Below are 20,070 nucleotides of genomic sequence, written 5' to 3' on the forward strand. Positions count from 1 at the left end.
CCACTAAGTACTGTGATCGTTTCTTTTTTTTGTTGTAAACCAATTATGAATAATTTCTATTATGAACTAAATTATGAATAGCCCTTTTTTTCGCCATTATACCACCCAGAATAGTGCAAGATCCAGTAATAAATCACAGAGTCCCTGAATACCAGAAAAGCTGCAAGCAGAATCTTGGGACTAGAATGTGTTCTGTGCCATCTGAATCTTGGCAAAAAGCTGTTGGATGTAGCGAGTGGAGTGTAATGCCTGTGATTACACACTGGGACTACTCTGTCTCCTGCTTTGATTTGGAAAAATGGCTGTATTTAATTTGGTGAAATCGCTGCTCTGTTGATGACCTTGGATTGCTTTCTTTAGTAATAAATGTGCAATGGAGCGTTATACGATGTTAAACGTTGTTGGCGTTGCCTGAGAACTGGACTCATAATGTGGAAATGGATCAAAAATACAAGATACAAAATACACAACTCTTTCCCAAATCCTCAATTTTGTTGGCCATTTGCATGACGTGTATGTGTGTGTGTGTGTGTGTGTGTGTGTGTGTGTTTGTATGTTTGTTTGTATGTTTGTTTGTGAGTTTGAGTGTGTCTGTGTGTTTGTATGTTTGTGTGTGAGTGTGTGTGTTTGTGTGTGTATGAGTGTGTGTTTGTGTGTGTGTGTTTCTATGTTTGTGTGTTTGTGTGTGTGTGCTTGTGTGTGAATGTGTTTGTGTGTGTTTGTATGTTTGTGTGTGTGTGTGTGTTTGTCTGTGTGCGTGTGTGTGTGTGTTTGTGTGTACACGTGCGTTTGTGTGCATGTGTGTGTTTGTGTGCATGTGTGTTTATGTGTACACGTGCATTTGTGTGCGTGTGTGTTTATGTGTACACATGCGTTTGTGTGCGCGTGCGTGGTTGTGTGTGTTTGTGTGTGTGTATGTTTGTGTGTGTGCGCGTGCGTGTGTTTGTGTGCGTGTTTGTGCGTGTGTGTGTTTGTGTATGTGCACGCGTGTGTGTCTGCATGCGTGCATGTGTGTTTGCATTTGTGTGCGTGTGTTTGTGTACGTGTGTGTGTGTGTGTTTGTGTTTGTGTGTGCGTGCGTGTTTGTGTGCATGTGTGTGTGCGTGCGTGTATTTGTGTGCGTGTATGTGTGTGTGCGTGTGTGTATGTGTGTTTGTGTGCGTGCGTGTGTGTGTGTGTGTGTGTGTGTGTGTGTGTGTGTGGTGAAGGTCTCCTTAATTGCAATTATTAAACTGAGTGATGCTCCCATTCCAACACCTGCTGTTTCCTCAAGTGCAGATGAAACTGCGAGTTAGCCACCATTGATGTGAGAGATCTCATTATCAGTGGTTTTGTCTGCCCCAAACTGTACAGACGCCAGGGAAGGTTACAGGATTTCACTACCATCTAACAGCACAGTAATGACCAGTCATTTGGTCATCCATTACTCACCCCAAAGGAAGCTGTTAGGGGCACAGCCGTGATCTAGTAGTCAAGTGAGGTCAAATTTGAGCCTCCCATCCTTGGCAGCTACAGTACACACACTCTCTTTTCCATGCTGCTCCTCTCCAAATATATGTTTAGTTTTGACTTTCTTTGCCTCTAAGCTCCAGTAACTTTTTTGCATTATTCATAAATCATCGTTTTTATGCTAAATGCTGCATAGAATAAAAAAAAAGGAAAAAAGCCACAGAGAGAAACAGTTCTTGGCATTAAACGGAGACACTTAACGTTTTTCCAGCTTCCACTTTGCTGTTTGAGGTGTGAAGTGCAGTGTTTCTCCACCACTCCTGCACTCCTAATGACTGTTTGTGTTTACCATAGCATAAAACATGAAACATTTATGGAGTAGCTGTTAAATTCAGACAAGAGATAAGTACCAGAGATGAACTTAGAGATAGAACAAGCTGTTAATCGTTACCAAAAACAAGCCCTGGAGCAGACACTGCACTCTGAACATCTATAAAAATCACACAAAATACAGCGAGCTGAAGTTTGAGAGTGTCAACCCTAACTACTAAAATAAGAGTAACATCTTTAATCCGACACACTCACGTAGCTGATGTTGAATTGTTAATTCACTGTTTTGATTTTGTAGAGAAGCATTTGAACTGATGTCCATGTTTTTGCATTTTTATTTTTGAGTTGCAAATTACAGTTCCCTCTCAAAGTAGTGGAACAGCAAGGCCTATTTTAACCTGAGAGCTATGGGGGGAAAAAGCAAGCCATTTTGAAGCTTAGAAAAGAGGGCAAATCGATAAGAGCCATTGCACAAATATTGGGCATTGCCAATACAATAATTTGGAATATCCTGTAAAAGAAATAAATCACTGGTGTACTAACAACCAGACATGGAACAGGTTGTCCAAGGAAAACAACAGCAGTTGATGATAGAAACATTGTGAGAGTGGTGAAGAAAAACCTAAAAACAGCAGTTAATGACATCACCAACAACCTCCATAGGGCAGGGGTGAAGGTATCACAATCCACTGCTTGAAAAAGACTTTGAGAGCAGAAATAGAGGCTATACCACAAGATACCATCACATCATCAGCAGTAAGAATCAGAAAGCCAGATTGGAATTCACAAAGAAATACAGATATGAACCACAAAAGTTCTGGAACCAAGATTAACCTCTACCAAAGTGGTGGAAAGGCCAAAGTGTGGAGGATGAAAGGATCTTTTCATGATCCAAATCATACAAGCCAAGCATGGTGGAGGTAGTGTCATGGCTGCTTCTGGAACAGGCTCACTAATCTTTATTGATGATGTAACTCATGATGGTAGCAGCAGAATGAATTCAGAAGTTTACAGACACAATATGCCTTCCAATTTACAGAAAAATGCATAAGATCTAATTGGGAGGAACGTCATCATGCAGCAAGACGATCCAAATCACACTGCCAACTCAACAAGGACTTCATCAGAGGAAAAAATGGAAGGTTTTAGACTGGCCAAGTCAATCACCAGACCTTAACCCAGTTGAGCAGCATTTCACTTCCTGAAGAGAAGACTGAAGGGGGAACCCCCCCAAAACAAACATCAACTAGTAGAAGCTGCAGTAAAAGCCTGGAAAAGCAACACAAAAGAAGAAACCAAAAGTTCAGTGATGTCACTGGGTCACGGGCTTGATGTAGTTATTGCAAACAGGGGATATACAACCAAATATTAAGTGTTGTTTTGCTCACCTAAAAATGGGGTGGTCTGCCACTAAAGGTGCCCTGTTTTACATCTAGATGTAAATATGAGGAAATGAAAGCTGAAATTCTGATCTATCGTGTCATAATCTTTTGATCTTAAACACAAAACACGTCTTCACTGTATATTGGAAACAGTAGAATGGGTCTTGTTGATCAAATACATCTGGTGTGGGGGGTTGTAGTAATTTAAGTAAGGAACAAAACACGGCAGACTGTGCCATTATAGGAAAATAGTCAATGACAGGGTCTGTTACCACGCCAAAGTTTATCATTTTTATTTATTAAAGAATGACACACCATACTTTTAAAATAGAAATCCTTTTACAGTTACTTTTGATGGTCTGGAATGCTCACAAAACAAGCTATGTCCTGTTATCACTTACATTAAAACAGTTATAAACAGTTTTTTTTTCTCCCTCTTGAAGTTAACATGACACAAATGCAGCTTATCTCGTTACCAGGAAACCTCACACCCCTCTATCCTGAAGATTTTCCCATATCAGAAAACTTTGGTGCTGACTTTTACAAAGTGCTGGCCCTGGAGAGTTCTTCCAAAAACATCTTGCAGAAAACTTGAAAGAAATGGCATAATCTCTCTGTCCTGTCAATCACAGTGACTAACCAGTCATGGGCCTATGTGAGCTCATGAATGTGGAAGAGACCAGTTAGTGATTTCAAGTGCCCTGTGAAGTAGCATGAGAAATGGTTCTAAAAGATGTGTTGCCTGGCTTTATACCGTATGTCTCAGTGGAAGTATGTGCTTGTGCTTGTGATTACCCTCACTGGTTAGCAGCAGTTATGTGATAAGGCAGCGCTAGCTAGTAAGAGGGAATTGGCAAAATGACAGAATAAGCTTTACATGTTTGCTTTTCATCTGCAGAAGTGTGTGTTGCACCTGTTCCACTCATTTGCCTTCTGCAAGACAATAATTTAATCAGCATATTTAATTGTGTACACACAAGAAAATGGTAGGCAACGTACTACAGATTTCTGAGTGCTCCGGTTCAGACCAACACACTCTCACTATTGTAAACTTCTACAAGCCACGAAAAGATCCAAGTCTGTTTTAGGTTAGACCAGTCTGGGTTTTGTGACCGTAGTTCCTATTACAGCTTCATTCATATCCATCAGAAGGAAATCACTCTATCTCATTATGATTCTTGTGCAGTCTTCTTCTCGAGGTTGGATTGTATGGGCAGAATTGTTCAAGGACTGTGTTGTTATTGCCATTGTCTTTGACACTGCAATCACAACCCATTCAGAAATCTCCCTTTAAATCATCTCTGTATTAACTTGTCAGACAAAAATGACACACACATTTCTTTCTTACTATACTTGACATTTAAATAACATTTTTTAGATTAGTTTAGCTATCATGCACAGACACAGATGGACGCACACACACACACACTATGAAACATATTTTGTCATTTCTTGCTAGCCAGTGAATGAATAATGCATAATCTGTCATTCTGTTAGATATGTATTAATGGTAAACTGATGCTTTTGGTTGTAGGGGACACCAGCCAGCAGGGTGCGGTACAGAGTGGACCAGGAGCAGTCTCCCTACAGCGGCAGCATTTTTGATGTAGAGGATACCTCAGGCAGAGTCATCACTAAAGTGAACCTGAATGAGGAGCCCAGCACTACTTTTAGAGTGAGTTTAAGACTAATGACTGACTCCAGTTACACACATGGAGGAGAAGTTGCTTTTATTACAATTTATCTGAGCAGTTGTTTTTCATGTATGTTTTTTTTAACCCATTCTTACTTGCTTCCATCGTCATGTGTGTGCGTAGCTGATAGTGATCGCTTTTGACGAGGGTGAGCCAGTGAAGATGAATACAACGCTAGTGGAGATCACCGTCCTGCAGCCCTCCAGAATACCTATCTTTACAGAGGAGGAGTACTGGTCAGTTTATCTGAATGCATTTTCCCTGTAGTCCCACAGCTCGGTTTATTTTGGTTTTCTGATCAATTGGCTTGGCACACTTCTGCATACAGTGCATCCGGAATGTATTCACAGCGCTTCTCTTTTCCCACATTTTGTTATGTTACAGCCTTATTCCAAAATGGATTAAATGAATTATTTTCCTCAAAATTCTACAAATAATACCCCATAATGACAACATGAAAGAAGTTTGTTTGAAATCTTTGCAAATTTATTAAAAATAAAAAAACAAAAAAAGCACATTTACATAAGTATTCACAGCCTTTGCTCAGGTGCATCCTGTTTCCACTGATCATCCTTGAGATGTTTCTATAACTTGATTGAAGTCCACCTGTGGTAAATTCAGTTCATTAGACATGATTTGGAAAGGCACACACCTGTCTATATAAGGTCCCACAGTTAACAATGCATGTCAGAGCACAAACCAAGCCATGAAGTCCAAGGAATTGTCTGGAGACCTCTGAGACAGGATTGTATTGAGGCACAGATCTGGGGAAGGGTACAGAAACATTTCTGCAGCATTGAAGGTCCCAATGAGCACAGTGGCCTCCATCATTCTGTTACGAACCCGGTCTAGATCGGGCCGCAACATAAAAAAAGAAAAAAAAGGAAAAGGGTTGGCAAGACCAAGATTGTGTTTGTTTAGTTTATTCTCCAAACGGAGCACCTTTTATATACACAGTGGTTTAAATCTTCATAAGCCGGCCAGGCCAAAATAATAAACAAAAATTCCCTCTAACTTTACCAAAGAAAACTAACTAACCTACAAGAAAAGAAAACAAAAATACACTGTCTTCCCTCACTCCCTAGCTAACCCAAAAACAGGAGAAAAGAAGAATCAACACAAATGGCGCCGACTTCCTCCAAACCACTCTTAACCGTGCACTATTTACAGACGTGACTATTAGGGGGTTAATTAACAAAAGTAATATGTACATATATATACACAAGGGTATCACATGAATAGTAACGGGGCAGATCATAAACACAGTCAAAACAGTCGTAAGGTCATACACAGGCGAAATAGTTATACACAAGCGAAAAGCTCTTCTCTCTACACAAAACACAATGGCAATGATCTGCCCTGGGATGGAGACTCACGAGGCTTAAGTACACTTCCGGAAGCGTGCAGGCAACCAATCCTGTCGCACAAGGCCGAAGCAGGCGTGGACAAGACGTGATTGTCCAGTAGCTAGTCGGAACATGACGCATGCAGTAGGCTGGGCCTAGATAAGGGGAGGAGACAAAAGAAAACCCAGCCCACCACCGACATAGACACACAAAAGGCACATAGAGCAAACAGAAATACATTGGATAACGTAACAATCCGTAAATGGAAGAAGTCTGGAACCGGCAGGACTCTTCCTAGAGCTGGCTGCCCGGCCAAACTGAGCGATCGGGGGAGAAGGGCCTTAGTCAGGGAGGTGACCAAAACCCGATGGTCACTCTGACAGAGCTCCAGCGTGTCTCTGTGGAGAGAGGAGAACCTTCCAGAAGAACAACCATCTCTGCAGAACTCCACCAATCAGGCCTGTATGGTAGAGTGGCCAGATGGAAGCCACTCTTCAGTAAAAGGTACATGACAGCCCACCTGGAGTTTGCAAAAGGCACCTGAAGGACTCTCAGACCAAAGATTGAGCAAAGATTGAACTCTTTGGCCTGAATGGTAAGCGTCATGTCTGGAGGAAACCAGGCACCACTCATCACCTGGCAATACCATCCCTACAGTGAAGCATGGTGGTGGCAGCATCATGCTGTGGGGATGTTTTTCAGCGGCAGGAACTGGGAGACTAGTCAGGATCGAGGGAAAAATGAATGCAGCAATGTACAGAGACATCCTTGATGAAAACCTGCTCCAGGACGCTCTGGACCTCAGACTGGGGCGAAGGTTCATCTTCCAACAGGACAATGACCCTAAGCACACAGCCAAGATAACAAAGGAGTGGCTACAGGACAACTCTGTGAATGTCTTTGAGTGGCCCAGCCAGAGCCCAGACTTGAAACCGATTGAACATCTCTGGAGAGATCTGAAAATGGCTGTGCACTGACGCTCCCCATCCCACCTGATGGAGCTTGAGAAGTCCTGCATAGAAGAATGGGAGAAACTGCCCAAAAATAGGTGTGCCAAGCTTGTAGCATCATTCTCAAAAAGTCTTGAGTCTGTAATTGGTGCCAGAGGTGCTTCAAAAAGTATTGAGCAAAGGCTGTGAATACTTATGTAAATATGCTTTTTTTGTTTTTTATTTGTAATAAATTTGCAAAGATTTCAAACAAACTTCTTTCATGTTGTCATTATGGGGTATTGTTTGTAGAATTTTGAGAGAAATAATGAATTTAATCCATTTTGGAATAAGGCTGTAACATAACAAAATGTGGAAAAAGTGAAGCACTGTGAATACTTTCCAGATGCACTGTACATACAGTTTTGATTTCTTCTGTTTTTGTGTAGATCTCATACTAAATAGTTTTAGATCTTTAAACGAAATACAGCATAAAACAAAGACAACCTGAGAAAACACATAATACACTATTTTTTTAAAATTTTTTTCATTATCCAACACCATTCACCCATGTGAAAAACTAATTGCCCACTTAAACTTAAATCTTCTTTGTCGGCAATAACTGCAACCAAATGCTTCCGATAACTGGAGATCAGTCTTACATTTACGTCTAGGACTAAGACTTAATCCTATGCTTTGGATCATTGTCTTGCTGCATAATCCAGTTACGCTTGACTGTCAACTTCCGGACTGAAGACCGAACATACTTCTTTAGGATTTTCTGGTAATGAGCAGAATTCATGTTTATCTCAATTATTGCAAGTTGCTCAGACCCTGAAGCAGCAAAGCATCCCCACACCATCACACTTCCACCACCATGCTTGACCATAGGTATGATGTTCTTTTTGTGGAATTCGGTGTTTGGTTTACGCCAGGTATAACAGGACCCCCGTCTTCCAAACAGTTCCACTTTCGACTTATCAATCCACAGAATATTCTCCCACAAGGTTTGAGGATCATCAAGGTGTGTTTTGGCAAAATTCAGATGAGCATTGATGTTATTCTGGGTTAGCAGTGGTTTTCGCCTTGCCACTCTTCCATGGATGCCATTTTTGCCCAGTGTCTTTCTGATAGTGGAATCATGAACAGTGACCTTTATTGATGCAAGAGAGGCCTGCAGGTCCTTTTATGTTATCCTTTGCTCTTTTGTCACTTGCTGGATGAGTCGTTGCTGTGCTCTCGAAGGAATTTTGGAAGGTCGGCCACTTCTGGGAAAGTTCACTACTGTGCAGAGTTTTTTCATTTGGAGATAATGGCTCTCACTGTGATTCTTTGGAGTCCCAGAGCCTTTGAAATAGCTTTGTAACCCTTCCCAGACTGATGTATTTCAATCACCTCATCATTTCTGGAATTTCTTTCAATTTTGGCGTAGTGTTTTACTGGGTAAGACCTTTTAACCAACTTCATGCTGTTGAAAAAGTTCTGTTTAAACTGCATTCAACTTGCTGGTTGCAGTTGAATGCAGTTTTATAGATTTGGGGAATTAGTAACTATGGGGGCAAATACATTTTCACACAGGCCCAGTTGGTATTGGATAACTTTTTTGCTTCAATAAATAACATTATCATTTAAAAATTGTATTTTGTGTTTACTCAGGTTGCCTTTGTTTTATCTTTGATTTTGTTTTAATTCTGAATCAAATTAAGATGAGATATACACAAAAACAATACTTTGTGAAAAAATACTTTTTCATAGCACTGCATGCATTATTCAGACATTAATAATATCTGAACTGCTTGCTTTGCTAATGGGAAATTGAGGATGTGACTCAAACAGTACTGTAACATGAGGAAATTGGATGGCATAGATTTCCCCTTTATGTCATGGTTACTATGGCAACAAGCAGCATGTGTTATTGTTTTTTTGTGTGTGTTTGGTTTTTGTGTGTTTGGAATTGTGTTCAGCTGTTCTGTGTTATTCCTTGAATAGTATGTCTATGTCTGCTATTTCTTGTTTCATTGCAAAGTATTGTTGAGTTATCACTGTACTTCCTGGTTTTGACCTTTGCCTCTTCTATTAAGCCTCCCTGTTCTAACTTGTGCTGTGGACTAATGCAGTCTGTATCTGTATCTGCTTAGTCCTCCAAATATCAGGACTAATGCCTAAACACTTTTTTATTATTATTATTAAATAAGAATCCTACAGCTATGAAACAGAAAAACTGTAAACACTTTAACCCACACTTTAACCCACCCCACCGCCACATTAGTCTGCAAAAACAGTGCAAAATCATCTGAGAAAATGAGTAGTTGAGTGTAAAAGACTGAATGCACATTTCATTTGTGCTTACCTGTGGCAATGCTTCTCCACCTTGTTATTATTCAGTGTTTTATAATGTTATAATTCACTGAACCATATTTAAACAAGTTCAGTAATGCAAAAATAAAGTTCTAGGCAGAATGAATTCTTGGCTTATGTGCATGCTAATGAGGCAGAATTAATTTAAAATCCTGTAACGCTTCATATGGCTTTGGTGTGTAGATATTGCTCAGAAATTGCATACCTGGAATGTCATGCATTTTTAACACTGAACTGAAAAAAAAAAGAAAAATACAAGGAACCTAGAATTTGTTCATGTCCTGCCATTGCAAAGTCTATTTTTGTTTTTCTTAAGAATAATTGACTGTTTGTTTTCAAAGGCACACTCTAAATACCAGTGTGCTTAATGAGAATTCTGCATGAATATGCAACTAAAAATGCTGAGAGCTTGAGAGCAGATGCTGTTGGGTATACGGAAGCATTCTAGTGTTTCTACAGCGGTCTGCAGGGCTGAATCTGCAGCTCCTGAGACTTATTTTTCCCTTCAGCACGTTTTGATATTTGGCTTGCAGGGGCTTGAATGGGCTCAGTGATGGGTCAGCGTTTTAGAGAATATGAATGGTGAGCTTGCAGTATGGATTGTGATAAGGTGAACAGAGGTCATGGGATATCAGTGATTTTGATTTACTCTATGGCCTCTGGTGCCTGCCCTGGTAATAGTTCTCATCTGTGATTAATAACGTGTCCTGCCATCTTATATCCACAAAGAGTCCTTGACTCATATAATTACCTTCAAGATTTAATGTTATCATAACAAGATTTTCTTCTTAAGCACAGCTTAAGAAAAAAATGGGCCAAGCCCCAAATATCAAAGTATTACATTTTTAATGCTCTTAACAACAAATCGTTGGTCAGAAAATTAGCAAGAATTAAGCAAATGGATAAAATAACTTAGTACAGGATAGCTTTTCCCTTTGATTTCGTTAAATGTTTAAGCCTTGTAGGTCAAGTTGCAGACAGCTTTTTTTATTTTATTTTTCTTTTATACACCCAGACATGTATTAGTTAATTTTATATCACATATTTTAATCATTATCATGATTGTACCTTTGCATACAAGAAGATTATTTAATCTTTATTTAAGCTTTTCCCCAAACAGTTCACTGCAGCAAAATTAAATGAACAAATGGTGGCACAGGAGGACCCGGGCATGCATTTGTTTAATTCTTGCTAAATTAAAATATTACACCTATTGGTTTAGTAGTTAATGGAGTAAAGTGTCCTAATGTGCATCTGACTCCTTTCAGGTAACATTTACAGGGTAAACGGCTTCCTGGCCTATGTAGTAGGAAGATACTATAATAATAGCACACATGTACTTGTGTGCTGTTTAAAGTGTTCAGATAAAATCTTGTTTAATCCTGTTTTCATCGTACTTCTTGGTTTTGAACTTGCCTGTTTGCTGTATCTCTGATTATGGATTTGGTGCATTCCTTGGTGGATTTACTAGTGTGCTTATGATCATTATCCTGTGAAAGGTCCACTTTCAGTTCGACTTTCGAACAGATGGCCTCACATTATCTTCAAGCACTCTTTGATATGATGCAGAATTCATAGTTGAATAAATGAATGCAAGCTGTCCAGTCCCTGAGGCAGCGAAGCAACCCCAAACCATAACATTTCCACCACTGTGCTTCACAGTTGGTATTAGGTGCTTCGCCTGAAAAGCTGTCTTTGGTCTGCGCCAAACATGTTTACTGTTACTGTGACCAAACAACTCTATATTTGATTCAACTGCCCAGAGCACATTATTCCAAAAGGCCTGGTCTTTGCCTGTATGTTCATTGGCAAACTGTAGTCTTGCTCTGAGGTTCTTTTTAGACAACAAAGGCTTTTTCCTGGCAAGCCTCCCATGCAGGTCAACTTTGTGCAATCTCTTTCTGACTATAGAAGCATACACTTTGACACCAACAGATACAAGACTTACTAGCAGATCCTGTGTGCCTGCTCTTGGGTTGAGTTTGATAGGACGGCCAGTCCTGGACAAATTCACAGTCATTTGAAATCTGCGCCATTTGTAGATAATTTTCCTTACAGTGGAATGATGTATTTCAAATAATTTGGAGATCTTTTTAAATCCCTTGCCAGACTCATAGGCATCCACTTTTTCTGAAAGTCTTACAGAACTCTTTAGATTTTGGCAAGATGACACCACACACCTCAACAACAAAGGGAACACCAGACACTAGATACGAGAGGGGTATAAATAAAACATGTTCCATATTCACTCCCTAAGCAGGTTCTTATGGTTTTGAAGGTGTGATAAATGTAGGGGTGTACTTACCTTTTCCATGTGACTGATCTGTTTTTTGTTAATTTAAATCGTGCAAATGACTACAAAATGTCAATTTTATGTGTCATTTGATAGAGTGTATCAACTTTATTAATAGGCACTGTTTCAAAGAGGATCAAATGTTTGCTTGTCCATATAAAACAACAATTTTCATGAGGTGTACTTATTTTTTTCACATGACTGTATGTCCCCAGAAACACTGGAAAACACTGAGGTAGAAATGCCAGTGCCGACAGCATGGTCTGTGAATTCTCTTCACACTAGAGAGATGTGTGATTGCATATTAATCACACTTGCATTGTTATTATTTTTGTTTGTACTTGCCTTAAATATTTTCTAAGTAATTTAGTTTTTTTTTTTTTTTTTAATATCTTTGCCGTCATATTTATCACCCCCTAATGAACATAAGGTATGGTGTGACTTTTTGTTGTTGTTGTTGTTGTTGTTGTTGTTGTTCGTGGGACCTCTGGTCTTGATCAGATGCTCTGGGAACCTTTCGTGCAAACATTCTAATAATAATAATAATAATACTAAGTTCAGTAGTGCACCTCCTCTTCATATCTGTATTTGTACAGATAACAGATGTAATCATATTTAGTTACTGTACATCTCTCCTATTGACCTTGACTATAATTTCTGGACTTGCCCTAATCAAGCACACACCACACTTGTAAAGTGTACAAACAAGATCAGACTTTAATAGGAACATTTCTTACTGGGGATCATGCTTTTCTTCCTCCCACATACTGCTTCTACTGCTCCTCCATTCAAGATAATAACTTTCGCACATAACCACAGCTTCCATACTGATAGTAAATTAAAGGGCAGACGTCTCACTAATGCCCTATACAGCATGCTACATATGAATGATGATGATATCAACACTTTTAGGCACGAGAGCACACTGGTGAAATTGGAATCCTTAAACAGTCATGTAAATACAGCTGTTCTCTTTGTTCAGGCCACTGAACATGTTTCCATTAGCATAATAAACTAACCAGCACTCAGGCTAGGGTGTTTTCACATATAGTTCGTTTTAAAAGAACCCAGTTCACTTAAAGTGAACCAGAAAGGGAGCCAGCTAAAAGTGAGCTCAGTCCTTTTGGTGTTCACAATATAGTGGACTCAAAAGAGAACCTGGTTCTTTTTTTGGTCTTCTTCAGCAATGAGGTGATCTCCGACCCTTTCTTGTTCACACCACAACTTCATAAGAACTCAGACTCCAGCTTGCACCCAAAATCTCATCCAAGTCATCATAGAAATGAAAGGAATGGTTTATTTCAGCGGACTCTCCACTTCAACGCATTTTGGCATGGGTACTTCATGTACTTCTCTCGTACTTGTTAATGATCATGATAATGAGTCTTTATTGATCACACATACATTACAGCAGAGTGAAATTCTTTTCTTTGCATACCCCAGCATGTTAGCAAGTTGCGGTCAGAGCGCATGGTCCCCCTGGGGTCCCTCTGGACCCCAGCACCCCTGGATCAGAGAGGGTTAAGGGCCTTGCTCAAGGGCCCAACAGTGGTAGCTTGGCAGTGCTGGGGCTTGAACCCCCGACCTTCCGATCAGTAACCCAGAGATTTAACTGCTAAGCCACCACTGCCTCATTTACATTTTACCCAGCACTGTAGTGCTGTTCTTTTATAGCCTCTTTCCTTCATTTTTTGAGAAAACAAAAGAAACACTTTTATGTTCTCATTTGTTGAGGATAGTTGCCGTTTAATGCAATCCCCTTTCCAAATATTCAAATTTCCTGAGACCACACAACCCCGCGACGGGGTTGAAAAGAAAAACCATGAAACGAAACATGAAGAACAAAGGCTTGGCATGGTGACTACACTCACACAGCTGTTTAAATATCAAACATAATCAAGGGTGAACACAAAACAGCTGAGACTAATGATGACGCATAAGTGAAACAACCAATGACAATACAGGGGCAGAGACAGGACATAAACCATAACAAAACACACGTGTCAAAAGTAAACTGAAAAACCTGGAAGCGTGCTCACGCTTCAAGCTCACGCTTCAGGTTTCAGAGTGCGCTGCATGCTCCAGCGCTTTGCGCGAGGGGAAATTGTAACAGAGTAAAGAAAACTACTTAACTACAACTTTAATACTCTCCTGCTGTTGGCTATGCACTCTGAGTTAAATTGTGTGAATGTTAAATGCCCTGTGATATATTTTGTATGTGCCTCATATGTCAAAATATAAATCATACCTCTAGAAATATTTTAAATGAATGCAAACAAATGGTCATAAATGAAACTTTTTCAAATTTCTATTTGCTCTCAGTTCCCAGGAATTCACTCACCATGCCCTGTTTCCCTGAGGTATAAACATATAATTGCACACATGCAAAATTTTTCATCATTCACTTTGGGGAAAACGGAAGAACAGAAAACAGACGAATTGGTGTTGAGCAATACAAATGAAGTAGTTGATATATAAAATATATGAGCAGTTAAAAATAGCATTGGCCATCTAGAGCTTTCAACAATATGATGACCTAAACACAAATTAGATTCATGCAGAAATGGTTAAGTAGCCAGATCAATCTGTGATCTAAATTAAATAGGGCAACACTAACATAAATCCTAGGAACACCTAGAAATGTAGTAAACGAGTAAATCTATATATATATGTCTGTAGTTTATATACATATATTACAGTTCTAGATAGATGTCTGAAAATGATTAGATTTATTTAATGTAGACGAAACTATAACTTGTGGTGGTATGATGTCAGAGTATTACTCATCTGGTTGGGTGTAAACGGATTTTTACCTCATTTTCTGCTTTTGCCATGTGGCCAGAAATTCATTTGTGCTGATGTAGGTGAAATGCTGCAACAGGAGGTGTGACATTTGAAATCTGCCGCAGGGGGATATTCAACCCCTTGCTGATTCAAAATTGTGTTTACATTACATCCTCCCAAGACTCCCTGTTAGCACAAATCAAGGGCAAATGTCCTGTCCAGTTTCTGTAACCCAGTTTAATGATTATTCACAATATTTATGTACATTTCTATTACTCAGACTTCAGTATAGAATCAATACAACATGTAATGTCACCTCATGAGTTTTGACATAAGCCATTCAGAAATTCTTTAGGGTACCTTCATAAAATATTTATGCAATGTTTATAAATGTGTTATAAAGGCCTACCTTAGAATAAAGTGCTAGCCAAAAAAATGCCACTGCACTGTGTGCACATGGAAAGGAATGAGAGGAGCTGCTTTTGTTGGACTATCAACTATCATTGATTTTTGAAAATGTATTTATTCATATCCATCTCCTTTTTACAATTGCATTTGCATTTAGCTCTTACTTCTTGTGCTAATGGCCATACAGATACAGGAATAGATGCGTTCCTTATGACTTATTTGATGCTTCTAGGAGAACTGGTATATCTTTCACCACAAATACAAGGCATATGTTATTATCCATATAAGTATTAAGTTTAGTGATGCTGGTTAATTTGCATTGTGTAATGTGAAGCCAAGATGAATTCAATAATTTTTCTTCTCCTTCTTTTTCTTCTTCTTCTTCTTCATCATCTTCTTCTTCCTCTTCTTCTTCTTCTTCATATTATTATTATTATTATTATTATTATTATTATTATTATTATTATTATTACTATAGGAACCACACATACAGGATTTTTTTAGCTTGTGCTTCCAACACACTTGGAGTAACCTGAATACAGTTATCTCTGTTTTCAGCGCTACACCAGTGCCAGCTGAGTGTGTGTTTACTTGTAACACCTTCTCCCCCACTTGTCATCAGCCTTGAGGGTTGGATCTGTCAGCAACCAGCGCCTGTGCAGTGTGTTGTCACAACTTGGGTGTGTTGTGTTCAGTGCAGATAATGAGAAAGTAAATAGCTTTTAGTGTAGACCAAAGTGTATGGATTTTTAGCTTAAAAAGCCCAGGGGAAAAAACCTGAGTACATTTTCTGTGAGGTTATAGATGACTGTATATTTATGCACTTCATAGTAAGAGGACAGGAAAGAGTCATGTGACTGATTTGGTGTGTGAGCCAGTGCTTGCTGACTGTGTGCTGTCCAACTGGCAAATTGTTAGCTGTGTGTGTGTGTGTGTGTGTGTACTGTTGTCAAGGTTGCCAAGACTATGCGCACAGCTTGATAAACTCCACAGAGGCATCCACATGTGTAGCACTGTGAGCTCTTCACTGTGAGCCGAGTAAAGTCCAAATCCGACAGGGAAATCATACTGATACACTGTGCAGACTTTTTCTTCTAACACAGAAGTGGTTCACAACTGGTTTTCTTAGGAGTTTTATTGCATTTTTTATTTTTACATTTCAAAACCGTTTGGGTTAAAATCTGATTAGACTTATCTTCAATGGTGCACAACAAACAACTCTACAAAAGTAATAAAGAGAGATTAGGAGAACAGAAGAAAAAGAAACAAACAATGTTTTTTGGACATTGCAGATGTAGTGGTCTTATGTTTCCACACACCTGCCTTTCATGTCTCACGTCAAGCCTGGAAATGCTGGTGAATGTGTTAGCGGAGGTTGTAAAATGAATATTTAGTTATAATATCCTATGATGAGTCGACTGCAATGTATTCTATATGACGTCTAATAAATTATTTACACGTTTACTGGGTTTTAGAGCAGGGAAGGATTTAGGGATTTGGCATGCAGCTGCAGTGGAGATGATTGTGTTTTGCTCTCATGTCCTAGGGCTTGGGCATGAGTTTAATTCAGATTCAGTATTATTAAGGCTTTTGAGATGAGTAAGCATTCAAAAGATTGCTACTGAATGAAACAGAGAAAGCTAGAGAGCGGAAAGGCGGCATGAGATGTGGAGGAGATGAAATCTTTCTCCACCGAGCTCATGAAACTACTCTCTGTAATTATGTGCTTCTGTAGATCTACTGTAATAACACCACATACAGGGAGAAACAGATGCACATAAGCTGTCCGACAGTAAAGTAGGTGTTGTCTGATGGAGGAAAGGTCAAGTTGTTCTCCAGATCTCAATGATATCTGTTTTTTTGCTGTGTATTATAGGAATACTAAAACAATTGCGCTAATCATATCGCCTGCTTTGATAATCCTATCAGAGTAACATAGTAACAGACCAGTAGATGGATAAGCAGACAGACACAATTAGACAGACAGCCCATGTACTATTTTTCATGCCTGAGTACCTCCATTTTTAAAATAACTGTAATCAGCAGCAGTTTGTGACCATAGATTTTGTTATGGCAGGATGGCATTAATATAAACATTGCCTCAAACAAAAGTAAGTGGAGTGGTTTCCACTACAGATGCCATTACAAACCATTAAAACTATTATCATTACCATTACTGGTCCTTAATGGGATCCACTAGACATGCCACCAATAGAAGGCAACAAACTACCAATGGATCCCCCAAGGATTATTATAGTTTCCATTCCAACCAATGCAATTCCCATTGTAACCATTAAAGTCATTACAAATTCTATGAGGGTTTCTATTGTTTTTTTCAGCCAGGTTGACTTATGTTATAGGCTACTGTCTAGTGACTTTTAAGAGTAACCCTATAATAGTCAGCTGAACATTGACAACACAGTCATCCAACATACAGCAACCAGTCTTTTATAGAGTGGTTTTAGATGTACTATTGTTCAACTGATACAGCAGATGTGTTTCATGTCGCCAGTGAGGTGCACGCAGAAGAGCTAATATCATTAACCAGGGTTGCCAGGTTTCAGCAGAACTCCATCCCAACTACCATGTCAAAAACCACACAAAATAGGTGAAACTAGTCTGTAGAACTCTGTGTGTATGTATGTGGAGGAAGAATCGGGAAGCAGTACAGGTGGAATTTCAGAAGAGCACTGGGCTTGCTTTTATTTTCAGCAGTGCTTTTCAGTACACTTTCAAAAGCTCAACAAAAAACCCAAAGTAACAGAAATGCAACCCAAAAGGGGCTGTCACTAGCTCACGGCTTTTGCCTTGTCCACGGTAAAGATCACGCTCCATGTGTGGGTCTGAGTGTGTGTATGTATGTTGCAATCTCCAGCAAGCTATTCCACTCTCTCTCTCACATTGTCTCCCTCTGGCTCACAGCAGTCACTGGAAGCACAAAGAAACACACATAAGAAGCACACATGGTGCTAATAAGGCACAAGTGAAAATCATTTGTTAGTTTAACCTCCTCTGGACCACACCCCTGCTGCTAAAAAAAAAAGTTGGGCATTGGAAAAGGTAGGCACAATTTATGCACTTATACTTTATGATTTAATTCAGATTTATTTGCTATAAAACAATATCTTGGTAGCTGTGGAGTATGTTTAAACTAGCTTAGTCTGACAACCCTGTCCACTCCTCCTCACTCATTGAAAATGTTCACAGAGTGTGCATGGGACAGAGAAAATCTATGAAATTAAATTTGTGCCAATAGTACTGAACATAACTTTTCAAGAAATGAACAAAAATATGCTGTGAGAAAGAAGAAAAACACACTGAAACTGAAAACAGTGAACTCGGCAGCGAAAATTTCATATGGTCTTCAAATAAACATCATTCTTTGTTAACAGTTTTTGCTAATAATGGTGCTGCCAATGTTTTTGATTACGCTTTCAAAGTTTTCGTTTACACTCCTCAAGTTTACGTTTGCCATTCTGGCACAAACATCTCATGTGGGTAGGGCTTAACAGCAATTTACTCTCATTGGCTAATGAAATTTGGACCGGCAGCTTCCTGACCTGGAAGTAGAGACTTCAGTGTCGTGAATTTAGGAGAGAGCTCTGGATGCGGTTCTCTGCATAGTTGTAGTGTTTGTACTTTGTAGTGGAAATTGCTTACTTACTTAGTGTTTTAGTTTGTAATTGATATTTGAGGTTTGGGTAGTCTCATACGACTACTTTTTTTAGATGAGCGGTCAGGAGCATATCTACTTCCAGGTCAGGGAGCTGTGGATTGAAATCTCAATAGCCAATGAGAGTAAACTGCGGATAAGCCCCGCCCAGACGAGAGGTTTGTGCCAGAATGGCGAACATAAACTTGCAGAGCGTAAACAAAAACTCTGGCAGCGCATTCATAAACCATGATTAGTGAAAAGGAAACTGTTAAACTGTTAAACTGTTAAACAAAGAATGCTGTTTACTTGAAGACCATGTTAAATGTTTGCCACCAAGTTCACTGTTTTCAATTTTTTTTTTTTTTTTTTCAGTTTTTCAGTGTTTTTATTCTTTCCCATTGTATATTTTGTTTGATTCTTGAAAGTTACTTTTGATACTTTTGGCACAAATTTAATCCTATAAAATCCTGCCCTATGGATCTTTATCAGTGCTTTATGCAGTTCCCATTTTTGACCACAAGGTGCAATAATAACTCTATGGAAACCAAATGTGGCTGTGAGCAAGCTGTCCTACAATTATGCAGCATCTAAAAAAGTGACCAAATCAAAGAAACATTGGTTTATATCTCTCAATAGGAAGTTATGAAGAATAACCTTTACGGAATGGCTGATATATTGTATATAATGGGGCTCTGCCTCACCTGCCCCTACTGATGAGCCACCACTGCTCTCCTATTGATGAGCCACTCACCACTCTTGGTGAGTAAACTTATGTTTCAGTCATGAAATGATTAGCCATAGTTGACATGACTAATATGACACCAGGGTCTGGAAAACAGCTGGTGTGAAAGAGGAGTAAAGGAAGTCATCTTTGTGAAACTGGAGTAACTGATTCAGAGCAAAATAGCCCTGGCTTGTTTACCCTGCAGTTTAATTCCATTTCATGATGTCACTGGTGTGAATCCCACACACTGTTTATAGAGGAATTCAGTAGCATCACCATGGATGAGTGGCCAGTTGCCAAGACTTAATACTATGAGACATTTAACATAACCTGGATGACTGAAAACGTTCACACTGTTAGTATCAAATCCAGGGAGGACTGTGGGAAATGCAGCTAAAATTTGAAAATCTAAAGTAAGATGCTGCAAAAGTTAAAGTCTGTTTTCTGAGCAATCTTGACTGAACTGTGAAATGTGTGTGTATGGGTAAAAGGGGGAAACGTTTATTTTTTTCTTCTTAAAGTGATAGTCAACTGACCAAGATATGCAACTTTTACTGTGACATTTTGTTTTTATGTTTAATGTTTAATTGTAATGGCAGCTGTTATTCTGAATGACATCTTTTGTTTTAAGACTTTCGTTCTTCCTTAATATGTACTTCTTTGCTTTCAGGAGACAAAAGAGAAGTTAAACAGAGGCATAAAATCCTTTCATATATAT

The 20,070-nt window shown here is 39.2% G+C and overlaps 1 protein-coding gene across 1 annotated transcript in view; it reads left to right on the plus strand.

Annotated features, from left to right (window-relative positions):
- pcdh15a (protocadherin-related 15a) overlaps positions 1-20,070 on the plus strand; it is a 213,709-nt gene that overhangs the window by 147,204 nt on the left and 46,435 nt on the right. Inside the window, exons 23-24 of the mRNA XM_053621203.1 lie at positions 4,696-4,836; positions 4,979-5,091. Coding sequence (XP_053477178.1) covers positions 4,696-4,836; positions 4,979-5,091 — 254 coding nt within the window. The remainder of the gene's footprint in view (positions 1-4,695; positions 4,837-4,978; positions 5,092-20,070) is intronic.

The sequence above is a fragment of the Ictalurus furcatus genome, chromosome 3 (genome assembly GCF_023375685.1).
Source record: "Ictalurus furcatus strain D&B chromosome 3, Billie_1.0, whole genome shotgun sequence".
In the NCBI taxonomy this organism is placed as follows: Eukaryota; Metazoa; Chordata; class Actinopteri; order Siluriformes; family Ictaluridae; genus Ictalurus; species Ictalurus furcatus.